This window comes from Antedon bifida, chromosome 4 (genome assembly GCF_963402885.1).
Source record: "Antedon bifida chromosome 4, ecAntBifi1.1, whole genome shotgun sequence".
Lineage (NCBI taxonomy): Eukaryota > Metazoa > Echinodermata > Crinoidea > Comatulida > Antedonidae > Antedon > Antedon bifida.
In genome coordinates this window covers 15,508,256-15,521,701 of record NC_136229.1, presented here as the reverse complement: position 1 = coordinate 15,521,701, position 13,446 = coordinate 15,508,256, and the positions used below count along the sequence as shown (strand labels likewise).

The 13,446-nt window shown below is 31.3% G+C and overlaps 2 protein-coding genes across 3 annotated transcripts in view; one reads left to right on the top strand and one right to left on the bottom strand.

The window, feature by feature from the left end:
• Nucleotides 1-13,446, top strand: part of LOC144841340 (ankyrin repeat and fibronectin type-III domain-containing protein 1-like) — a 46,911-nt gene that overhangs the window by 23,069 nt on the left and 10,396 nt on the right. Inside the window, exons 1-2 of one of the 2 annotated variants that reach the window (XM_078697645.1) lie at nt 4,164-4,265; nt 11,232-11,350. In XM_078697645.1, the coding sequence (XP_078553771.1) occupies nt 4,187-4,265; nt 11,232-11,350 (198 nt within the window). In that variant the 5' untranslated portion in view covers nt 4,164-4,186. Of the gene's footprint in view, nt 1-4,163; nt 4,266-11,231; nt 11,351-13,446 lie in introns of those variants that run through there. The other variant, XM_078697644.1, reaches the window with a different exon arrangement.
• LOC144841364 (GTP-binding protein Rhes-like) overlaps nt 4,071-13,446 on the bottom strand; it is a 154,722-nt gene continuing 145,346 nt past the window's right edge. Inside the window, exon 3 of the transcript XR_013612018.1 lies at nt 4,071-4,081. The gene's annotated coding sequence lies outside the window, so the exon portion shown is untranslated. The remainder of the gene's footprint in view (nt 4,082-13,446) is intronic.

The window sequence follows — 13,446 nt, the reverse complement described above, 5'->3', positions numbered from 1 at the left end:
TATGTCTGATATTATATCTGACCCCGTCATTATATATGTAGATTTCTAACTTTAAAATATGATACATATTGACGGCGTTAATGTAGTTGATGACGTTAAAAACCTTTTAAGGTTTCAAACATTTCATTTTTAAAAAAATAAACGAGATTTAAAAGTTCTAAATTAATGAATATACTTTAATCATGATGGATGAACTATGTCAAACTGTTTGGTCGATAGAAGAATTATTACTTTAGATAATGATTAACAATATTAATAAGGATCTTCGGTTGATGCGAATTCTCTATAGACACTATGCAATTAAACCTTCATTTTCTAGAAAAATATTTGTCACAATATAAGCTTCTGTATTGATTGTTGAGTTTGGTTTGCAAGTCACTATGAGAATATTATCATTATCATCAACTTTATTTTCCAATAGTAGAGTACATTCCATCCTTTGAGACATCCCTATTCAGGGAACACTAGCCCAAAAAAAATCGACGAAAAAGAAGAAATATATTCACTTTGTCAGGTCCCGAATGTGCCCCCCTTAATAGGGGTTCTACTATAAATACATAATTATTCAGTAGAACTCCTATTAAGGGGACACTTTTCAGGTGTACTCATCTGCATAGGAGTTGGCCATAGTGTTGAAACATAATACTTACCACCATTCGTTTCTGGTTCACTGGTTGACTAGACATAAACTAACTTTATTTGTCATATAGTATACAAAAATGGTCTTCTTTTGAAAAGATAATAAGATAAATACATTTCAAATATTATATAAAAGTAATCAATTGTCTTTTTGCTCAATAATGATTCTATTTCCTATTTCTATTGTCTGCAAATTGAGAAATATCGACTTTTTTTAATTCATTTCGTTTAAGGAAATTATAAATAGTGAAAAAAAGGATAAATAAAAGAAGCAATTCATCTGTGTATTATTATTCAAAATTATCTACTTTGATATACATTATGTTATGTAATGTAATTTTAGTAACATTCATGTTTTTTTCACCTGCTCTCCCTTTAATTCAGCAACCGATTATAGTTCGATAATTTTTCCAGGTGACTTTACTCTTTTCTATTTTGTTATTAACTGTGAATAGATAGAAATCCAGCTTCTGTACAAATTATCATTTTTACAATTATAAAATAACAGCAAACAAGACAAATAGCAATCAAAGGAAAGCCAAGAAGTCAACTCTTCAATTAAATTAAATTTATTTATTTTCCAAAAACAACATAGAATACAAAATATAAATTGAATACAAACTTACTGACACCAGTCTGGTGGGTTGTAAGTACTCTCTTTCTGGTTTAAAACAATTACCAAACAAGTTTAAAACAATAAATTACAGTACATAAAGCCAGGAAAAACAACAAAAAGACATAAATAAATCTGTGTTGTAGTACAAGAAATACAACAATATATTACTTTATATATTACACAAACCAACAGTGGTGTTGGTAGTCTATGAGTGCTATATTGTCGGTTTATCCAGGTAAGCAGGCACGAAATAGACTAACCTTTACATGGTTTCTGATAAAATATGTACAGTAACATTTAACAATTACCTATTTGTATTAATTACTATCACCAGGCCCGTAACCAGGGGGGGATCGGGGGGATCGTACGATCCCCCCCGCTGAACAGCGAGTTCCGCTTGGCCTCCCACTTTTTTTTTGCTGGGCATACTAACACAACACGACGATTGTTCACTACAGGCCTAGTCAAGCATTAATAAATTTAATTAATATATATATATATATATTTTAACTAAAATATAAAAACCTAACACTAAAATTTACAAGATAAGTTCTATTTGATAACTGCTGAACATCGTGGTTCTGGAGCTAGCGAGCTGTACACAGAGCATAGTTGTTTGCTTGACATAACAGGGTATTCCCCTACACAGGTCTCCGCGTGCGTGTGACGTGCCCAGCCAGCTGCTTGATAGAGAAAGCATGCAGCTCACACGCAAGTGCAAGATGCAACGGTTGAGTGAATTCAGAGATCATCTTAATTCCATGGTTTTTTACCTAAACACCACATGATGGTGAATATGCCTGTTAAAGTCTCAATGATACGATCCCTAATGTACCATGTTGTTGCTAGGAGGCTTGAAAGGAGGAGGGATCTAGCCTAATTTCGGTCGGCAAGAGAATGCCGTCCTCTGACAATATAAGGTCGGCAATTGAAATTTGTGGGCTGGTAATTACACCAACTTATAGTTCATAAACAAAAGAGAATAGCCGGAAATGCGATTTGCGGCCATAGGCCTATAGAGAAAAAAAAATCGAGGGTATGGTTCCAGTGGCGGATCTAGCGGAGGCGTATGGGGCGTAAAGTACAGGCAAGTTGTTAGCTTGCATTTGGTACCCTAGGTAAGTATCAGCTGCATGTTCCACATGTCGTAATTTGCGAGCTTTAGAGTGTTTGGTAAATGACATTATGAGATGTTTGTAAATCGTTTTAAACGACTTACAATGCGCTAGAACGTCAAAATTTCAAGGGGCCGTCGGCCCCTGGACCCCGACCGGGGGCCCTTGGCGTCCCCCTGGCCCCCAGCCAATGTTTGCTCGCTTCGCTCGCAAAGCTACGCCACCCCTATTTCAATATCCTGGATCCGCCCCTGGGTTGCACTAAAGAACTTAACGATCCACCCCGCCGTCAAACCTGGTTACGGCCCTGATCACTATTGTTTAATTAGTAACTTTTTTTCCTCGATATGTTGTTGCTCTTAGCAGCGATATTAGAAAGTTCCTATTGTGTTAAAGGTTCAGTTTATTATTGTGGTGGTAATATTTTTCATTCACAACAAACAACATCCTTTGGTTACAATACCGTAAATTACATATAATATTTTTGACATTTAAATGACATAACAGATTTTTATATAATGCTAGTGCATGACACATATTTATTTCTTCAAAACCCAAATAATCTTGAAACAAAATGGTTGGAAAAGGAAACAATTTTCTGGTATTGTAAAATTGGTATGAACTTTTCTAATTTTCATTGTTCTTTTAATAATATGCATAGACCCAGGGATAATTTATTTGAATACATGTAACCTTATATTACGCTAAAAACAAATAAATGCCTCCCTCGAATAAATACGGTAATTAGTAATGTATATTTGACTTTAAAGGTTATGATTTTATTCAGTTTTAAAATCACCAAATCAATTATATCTTCTGTTCATTACAATACCTCTTATAGTTGACTTATAGTATTCCAAGTACATACTTAGACTTCCTGAGTCTCCGATTGCAAATCTGTCTACTATTATATTATGACTATTTCAATCACACTTTTGATAAATGTACCATTTTTTTTTTTTAAATGAGCAATTAATCTTTTTTATAATAGATTTTTATTCTCGGAATTCATACTTTAAATGTCTATTATGAGACGCAATCAAAAATCTGTCAACTGTATGCAACTTCTTAAAGGTTTCATTATTTGTGACAATTTGAATTAAAAAATAAAAAAGTATTCAAAACAAGCTTTGATTCAATTTGAAAATCTATCAAAACAATAAATAATTCAGACTTGGAAAACTTCACCCGCGATTCCTGTATGATATTTCCACCTATGGCAATACTTTGTCCAGTATCATAGGGAAATTCTATAATACAGTGTAACATATTTATCACATGTGATGGATAGTCCGGGTTGAGGCAGGCTTATGACCTTTGATACATGATTCACATGTGACGCTGTATTCCAGAATTTTCCTAATATAATGGACTAATTATATATACTGTACTATACTAGAATCGGCTAACTTTGTTCCAAATTTAGAATAACCATTGAATAGCATGCATTACCAAGCAGATTAGATCTTTTGTGTCTTAGTTGTGAATTTAATTAACATAAGAATGCTCAGTTTTAGTAGTTACTATTGTTACTATAAAGTTCAGCAACCATATTGTGTTCCAAGTTTTACCGGCAATTAGCATATGACTGGCATTGTGTTGTTTTTAAATGCTCTAGTAAGTTTTGTTTTCTATATATGACAATTCAGGAAACATAAATAGTCTGTGAAAGATTGTACAAGTAGATACACAATAGGTGCCGGTTTCCTGTCTGGATTTTCCCGTCATGGTCACTTTTGGAAGCATCCGTAATTGTCAGTTGATGAAATTTGTTTAGGGAAGTGAGAGCAGTTTTTATTTTGACAGTGTTTTCAAGATGATACGATCGGAAAGATCAGTGCACAGACGTCGTACCAGCATATCTAATATGTTGCTTTACCAGACAAAACTCTTGGGTACGTGTGTAAACATTCTTTTTTCACTTCCAACGTCGGACAGACTTTGTTTAGTTATAGGAAAGATTTTGTCTTTGTTGAATTTTATATAAGTTTGCGGCTGAAATCACTTCATTGTTCTACTGTATATCTTGAATTGGTACTGTGCTGTAAGCTTGGTTGAAACATTTAATCTAGTTACTGTGACGGGATTTTGTTAGGGGTTCCCTCCCCCTCACTCTGGATCCGCCCAAGAGTTACATACCAGTATGAAGTTCCACTCGCTTGTCTTCTTGGATTAGAAACATGAAGCTATATTAGCTCCATGTTAGGACTGTAAATCGTGTGCAATTACATTCTTTAGTCTCTGTCACAGACTAACCAGAGAGCAGCAGAGACCCTGTCCTTAGCATGACGTACAGACCATTACAGAATGATCTTACTACAGTATTAATGTGCAACTTAGTACTCCGACCTGCAGTATGTACATTGCTTAAATGTTTATAACTCCCAAATCTTATTGCTTAACCACAATTGAACTTACACTAGAAACTTAACCACCACTAGTTCGACATTTGCTTGTTTTTGTTTTTAGTACTTTAATTTAAGGTGATACGAAATGACGTCACTAACGTGAAACGAGCTTCTCGTTTATGGTTTGTGATGATGGATAGAAATGGATGCCAAGGATCTATTGTAAATAAAAAACATGTTAGAGTAAACAAATCGAATTACATAGATAAAGAAAATAATTGGCTAAGCAACTTCGATTGAACCTTGCGTTAAATACAGTATTATATTGGCGCTTGATGATGAGATACGAGTCTCTCTGAACTAGTTTAGTAAGAACATCCTTTAAAAATGGCAAACTTTGGATCCTCCGTAGGCCTAAAATGCATGGAATTACATAAGATAGTGTACTATAGATTTATAAGAGGAGCTTGTTCATGGTCCTGGAAGGTTTTTTTAACTTGAATATTTTTCCTAGCTTTGAATCAAAATTATATCAACCATCTTACTCTTATACATTGTATTAGGTACAAATTTTTCTATTTTTTTATGTTTGTTTTGTCTTGTATATAGTTAAAAACACTCTAATAACACTTTAAAACAGGAAGGATTAAAGATTATTAAGAGTATGAATACAGAAGCCTTGGGGCTGACTAAAGTCTAGAACTTGTTTAATCTCTCACTAAATCCGTACTGCTCTACTTACTTACCGCCAATGTAATGCAAGCAGCTTCTTTTCATCCAGTTTAATTAAGGAAACAAATTCACCCCTTGTTGACCGTTTATGAAACAATACGCCATCTGGGTTTACTTTTCGTTTTGTAAATTGGCAACATTTTGTTTTTCAAGAGCAAATTGATGCCTGGATATGAACCTATATTAGCCAGGGGTGTGAATTTTCAGCTGTTTCAGGTGTTTTTAATAATTGTTCATAGCTCTAGTAAACAATACAAATCTATTGAGAAAGTGAAGGGATAGGCCTACCTAACTATGCCCTGTTCCATTTTAATTCCTGGTCTCCACATGCAAATGGTAAAGAATTAGCATACACATGAAGCAATTAATAGCTGCAACACAATCGCTGTTTCAATTTGACCTCAACTCATAAAGTCTCTGAGTGAGGGGAGGGGGAAGCATTTGACAACTCTCTATGGACAACAATGACGTTATTACACAACCAACAATGATAATCATCAAACTAGTTTTATTTTGAGTAAAAAATAGGCTGTTATCCAGAAATAATGACTATACAAAGTGCCAAAATATGGTTATTTTAAACATTACATTACACCCAAACATGATAGCCTACAAACAAGTGTTCTGTTTATTTTGATTGCATTCAATATGTAGTACACAAAATGTTACTGTTTAGATTAGTAAATGAAAAGTGTTGATTAATTTACTATTAATTAATTTGGTTTCAGTACACAAAATGATTTTCTTACTACATTATTTATAAGTTAATATTTGAGAATATTAAAATAAACCAATCCATCATGTTGTTAATCTAATCAGAAGTGAGCGGTAATCTTCTGCAGTTCCCAAAGCATAACAAATTTCCTTTTTTTTTTACAAACAAATATAAATAAAAAATAGATTAGAAAAAACATTTTAATATATTTTAAGAATTTCCAATCGAGAATGTTACCACTGTCCCTCTCCATTCTTCTTGATTGATACCATATCGATAAATTAATATATTGACATTAATAGGTAGTTATTTTTAAATTAGTGAAAATAGTAAATTGTATTCACCTTACGATCCCATTAGTGCTTTGTAGATCTTTTAATTGAACATTGGGCCTTCACATTGACGTCAACAAACTGTCTGTTTAAAATCCTTGTATGTCTACATTCTACATTATAATGTTTTATTTTCTTTCAATGTTTTGATGATACAATTTGTATTTAGTACATTTTCACTTAGCTTTCTGTATCCGTTATGGTCAGTGCCAGGCAAAATGTGCAAAACATGCCTTAACACTTGCTCATCTATCACATTTATATATTAATTAATAACTTCCCATATTAGCATTTACTGGATAAAAGATTATGTCTATTTCTCAGGCGCTTGTATATACAATGCTTCTCATTTAAAATATTCAAAACACACTTTGGATATTATTTCATCATTCAAATTCACCATATCATTTACTGTATGTTATTGGTAACTGAACTCTGTTATTTGTCATCAATACTATTGATATTACAACATAAAAGTGAATTCAAATCATGCTTAACAGAAAGCAGGGACAGATCCAGGATTTCGCTTACATTTAATATTAATAGTATTTCAATAATTGATATCAATGAGTAGTTCATGTAATTATATTTTACTGTCATATGGAGGATCACGCCTGAATCTGCCAATGGAAAGTATGTAACCATCAAATAATATTCTAAATAAAACAAATGTAAAAAAATAGATACGCTTTTTTTTATTAGTATTTCATCAGATAAAACTCTCCTAAATTGAATACGTCCACAAACAAATTCCTACTATACTTTTTTTTTTGTAGAAACTGAACTGATTTTCAGAATCAGTAAAATCAATTCCATCTTTGCGAGATCTTTACAAATGTAACATGGTCACTAAATGTATTGATCTTTGGAAATTATAATTTTTTTTAAACAACTTCCTGTCGACTATAAAGAAATGGATATCTACATTATATAAAGGAACTATTACCTATTGTATCTGCTAGCAAAGACCTCATGATATTATCTACCGATATTTTTTATTAACATTAAATAATAACATTAATTAAAATGTTTAGTTAGCAATCTCCTATAGTCATTAAATGTTTAAATAGTACACGTCACAACAGTATGGTTTAATTGTTTTCTGCTTCTTAATATCGACAGTGCAAGGCCAGCTATGATGTCATTCAGTTCCTTCTTCCAGTGACTTTATTATTACAAAGTTTTTCTTAATTAAAGTATTTTTCTCACTTTATAATGAAGTTTGTTAGGTGATTGGTGAATCTTTAACAGATTCTGTCAGTCATGAATATTGTTATCAGTATATTCTATTCTGTATGAGAAGATCTCTACTTGTCAGCGTACAGTACATGGCTCATTGTGCAATCAATTTCAGTATGTGAAGAAGTTGATTGTCTACTGAACTACAGTAGTAGCCTTTCCAGTGACTGGCAACCATTGCTCAATATCTCATTAATATTTAATGCCTTGCTCCGTGTCGTATGTGAAGAAGTGGTTTAGTCTATATTAATACAATCAGCGTGTCGTCAATTCATAAAGCATTCTGTCCGTTGCAACTTCACATGTGCAGGGATTTCATCAACTTCAATTCAAATTATTTATTTCGAAAGATGTTTATTTTATAAATGACATTTGACAACTGGAATTCAAAATCGTTTTAATATTTTTTGGAAAAAAATTATTTTGAAAATGCTCAAAATAAAATAATAGTTTGATTCGACATGAAAGAACGAGTGCAGGAACGTTGGTTAGTAGCACTTAAGAAAGTTATAAGAAGGAATAGGGTTATTTGTAAACAACACTTTTTAGGTAAGTATGTTTGTATTTTCTGTATGACTGCACAACAATCCTGTGAAATGAATTTATATATTAAGGAAAAGGCCTTTGACTTTCAATCATAGGTATCCCCTGAGTAAAAAGCAGGTAGTGTAATGTACTGTATATTTCCTCTTATTAGTTTAAACAGAAAATGTCCCCTTCATAAGGGTGTCCCCTTCATAGGGGTGCCCCCCCTAATATGGGTGTTCCCTGTATAGGGGTTCCCCCTTAATATGGGTGTTCCCTGTATAGACGTGTTTCCTGTAGTGATGTACCAAAGGATGCTATATTTGAAAGGTAGATGACTTACAGTACTTTAGAAAGTATCTAAATATTTGGAGAAATTCATAAAACATCAAATCTTTATTTTCTATAGCTATAGTATAGTTATCATATAAATAGTGCTGTAGTACCATTAGAAAATGTGTATACCTTTTAAATTTACTAATAAGAAATCATAATATGAACACAGTAGAATTAAGGGGACACAACATATACTGTAGTGTCCCTTTGAGTGGTCCCTAAATAGGTGTTAAAGTATATTTCTCCTCATTCATTTCACAAGAAAGTGCTCCTTAATAGGAGTATCTCCTGAATAGGAGGGTTTCTGAGTAATAACACTTAACAGAAAAAAATATTTAACAATTTCATTCATTCATTCATAATGGTATATTTATTAAAATCGTCTTCACAGAAAAACTGAATTGTGACAATTTTTTACATTATTAAAAGGTACTTAAAATATTTAAAATGTTTTAAAAAGATAGCATAAAATAACATCAAAAATTGAGAAGCACACAATACATCATATTTATTATGTGCCTTGGAACATGCAACAGTTCATATAAAAAATAAATTCTAATTTTATTAAATAATTTAGTAAAATAACATTTTTGCTGATTTCTATGCCATTCAAAAATTATTTGTATGTATTAATAGATAATAAATCAAAGATTATTTCAGTTCATTAAACATGAATTATGATTTATAGGCAGCAGCAAATTTGGTTGAAATTAAAATATTTAATCGCACGAAATCTGCATGCATTACATTTGTCAAGGTACTTTGTGGTTTCATGTGCAGTACAATTAAACATTTGAAATCCACAGTGACTAATTATAAACATGAGTTTATCCATAGAGCATTCGCATCATCTAAAATTATTATTGTTATCGATGTTTAAACCAAAGTCTGCTTCTGAAATCCTGTAGTCTTATTATATTAAGTACAAGATTACACATTTGTAATTTGAAGTTGCAATAACAAATAGAGAATTAAATTTATTTATATTTTGAAATGCGGTTTGGGTTTTAAATCTCAGCTATGATGATGACTTTTTTCACTCATCATTTCAGTATTTTGTTACCGTTCAGTAATACTACAAGAACTATGTTTATTACTACTACTACTATTACTTTGCTGTTAGTAATTTAATATTTAGATATTATTGTTGATTTCTTTATGCATAAATTCCTCAAATTCATATTTTTCATCAACAAAAACAATTCCATGTATAAATATAGTTACATTTTTATATTCAATCAGTTATAAAATTCAATTAAACTTTGATTTATTTATATCAAGAGCTTCTTTGATTAATGTATTGTGTCATAAGCATGTTTTTAAGTACCTGCTTATATATCTGACTGACTTAACTTGTATTAATTATGTGAAAGTCTACATCCATATACTGTATGAGAAATACATAATTAAATAATAAATAAATAATGAATAGATAATTTGGCTACTCATGGAGAGAACATAAAATATTTTATAAATCATTGTCTAAATTTGGATCTTAATATTTTGTATGTTTTTTATCCGTTGTAGTGTATAAATAAAGACTTTCTGATTTATTTGAATTTAGATCAATAAAGATGAATTGAATTTAAACAAATGTAATTAGTGTTTATCTAGGACAACATGTAACATGGTTGTACAATGGTTCTGTGTATGGTATTACATGTTATTACAAAACATGTTCACATTTGTACAACTATCACTCCATGACCATATAAGCAAATTGTATGCATATAATAATCATCTATACGCATCATAAAATAATCTATGCAAATCCATATCATATTGTGTGGTAATGTCCTAATCCACAGCGTATGATCAATGTGAATACTAATGTAACATCTACGCAGGTCGCCCCCAAATTCATCGTGAACCCTGTTTTTATGTGTACACCTACTCACTTTCTATCGTTTTTCATCTCATAGATTTTTAATTTTGATATTTAATAAATAATTACTAAATATCACTACCTCTCAAAAGATTAGCTTTCGCCCGTAAATCTATCCTCAACCTTTGAATGTTGTTACATTTCATACTTTTTTTTTATGATTTAATTATAACACTGGACACTTATGTGTAATAAATAGTTATTACAATCACCATTTCTTAACAGATTATTTTCCTATTTTAAATCCCTTTGCTATTGAATGTTATTTAATGTATTCATTGTCGTAGTATGTTGTCAAATATTAATACTTCGTTTGGTAAATTTGATTTACAGTTTTGTTTTCATGAATTAAATGGATTTGAAACGAACTGTCAAAAATATCAGTAATGCTTTATCTTAAACTATTTTCAACCTTTAATTTCTTGTAATGTAGTAAATGAAAACTTTCTTTCTTTCTTATATTACCCAAAAATAAGTTATAAAGTTGTAAATAATAATAAATAAACCGTATCATATCAAGTTAAAGGCTAAAAAATAGTGAGAACTAATTGTTTTTAAGACCAATTTCTATGGTCAAATGTTGCATTCTCTGCCACTTTCTCTATGGTAGAAAGGTTATCACTAACTAGATGCTGCCCTTCCATTGGATGTGTGTAACGTCTATAGTACTTATTGTGACAACCATACAAATGACAAATGTAGAAATATTATAAGAGTTTGTTTATCATACAATTGTTATTGTTTTGCAGGAGCAGCATGGAGGTTGGAAGATGAGGAGAGTGGTAACCCTGCCCCTGCTCCCAGCCTAGATGACACGCCCTTCAGCAAATCTTCTTCCCAGCTTTACTATCCAAATACCACAGCAACGGTAAGTTAACTACCCATACTAATTATATTTGAATTAAATACAACTGTTGTTTTCTATAATCACTTTCATCTGTAGTCTATTCAAAACCTTTAATGAAAAAAACAGTAATCCAAAACATATATAAGTAATATAAATTACACACACAAAATTAAATCAAAAAGATATCAAAAAATAACTTCTTTTAAGAAAGGTTTTGGTTTGGATCAACGCAACAACGTAGGTGCAACACAAGTGAGTTGACCAATCACAGTTAGGGTGATCTATCACACTTGTGATTTGTCAAATAACATGCAGTGTGCTTACATACTTGTGTTGCATCAAAGTTGCAACTTTAGCTTTATAGTTTTATATAATTTAAGATGGCCATAAGTTGATGTGAACTAGCCTTACTGTATTTAATAGTTGGACTAAAGTTTACTAGGCCATAACGATTAAATTATTATCTATCCATCACTTCCCATCATCACACAATAGGATCATCTGTACAAAAGGCAAAGTGCTTTTCTGCAACTTTGATTTCTTTCATTGCGGCTTTACACACAAATTTTATTTTCTTACTACGCTTAAAAAAAAGAATGAACTAAAAATTTATCCCTTTGTATTGTTGCAGTTATTATTTCACCACCCATATGGTTTCATTTTTAAGAGGCGGTTTCGGTTTTCTTTAGTTGGTGGGAAAATTTTATATTGGCAAAGTTTTTCTATTGTTTGATGTTTGTGGGAAAGGAATGAGATTCTTGTTTATAAGAACAATCAATCTGGAATCACTAAAGAAGAAAACAATTATTGTCCTATTCAGATGTACAGTATTTTATAATATTTTTACATTTATTTTTAAACCTGCAAGTGGCAGGTTATTGCTGTTGTTTTTTTAAATAATAAAATCAAAATTAGAAATTTTATGAGAAACAGAAGTAGAACATTTACAATTTAAAGTATATAATATTGAAAATATGTCGCCTCACTTGAAATTACCCCACAATAGGGGTGTCCCCAAAAAGATATCTCCTCTGTGAGTTGTCCCCATAATAAGGGTTTCCCCTCAATCGAAGTGTCCCCCACTAGGAGTGTCCCCACATTAGGGGTGTCCCCAAAAGGGATGTCTCCTCTATATAGTTGTCCCCATAATATTGGGGTTTCCCCATTTAATAGAATCTTCATCAGTTTCTTGACTTTATTTTCATTCTCTCTATAAAGTTTGTTAGTTATCGGCTGTAGATACACCTTTTGCCCTGTCTTCATATTTCTAGAGCTGTATGTGTAAGTGTTTTTTCTCTGAGATTGTAAAGCTATCATCCCCATTAATTTTGTTAGTTTTAAATGCCTCTTAAACGAACATCTCTAGTGCAGTGTTCTCATAAAGTAAGCTGATTAAATAAATAAGACAAGTAGCAAGCGCTTTCCTAACATATTTGGAATAACATTGTTAATGTTAACATCATTTTATTGGACATTTTACCTTTAGTCGAGTGTGTTTCTCAAATCAGCTTGCAGCTGCTTTTTTTAAGTATCTAGTAACTCGCAATAATTTTGCCATTAAAATGCAATATATTTCAGTAAGCCTTTATCATTGCTAACTATGCTGTCAATGTTGTTTCTATGGCATCTATGCGAATTGAATAATTTTGTAACCAATATTATAAATTGTGAATTAAAATCTCAGTTCCTTTCTAAATTCTAGATGTGTTTCATGATTTAATATTGATTTGCAATTTATAATATATTGTAATAACAATTGAATAATAGCAAAATATTTCTAAATTTTTAGGGGAAAATCCAGAAAAAAAATCAGGAATTGATTGATTGCATATAAATTTAGTAGGGCAAATAAGAATGGTTTGTTCAAATTTGTAAAAAGATGTGAATTTTCATTTAAGGAAGTACAAATATTACTAAAGTAGTTTCATAGACTTTTCTTTTTTAAACCAAAGTTATGTATTATTATCTCATCAGTGGTTTTATAGTACACTTACCTTAAATGCATTGGTTTAATATGTAATAATATGAGACATACACTTCCTTATTATGTATTGTGTTGTCTTTTACAGTTAGTAATATGGCCTAAACTGAAACTTGTTATCTACTGCGTTTGTTGT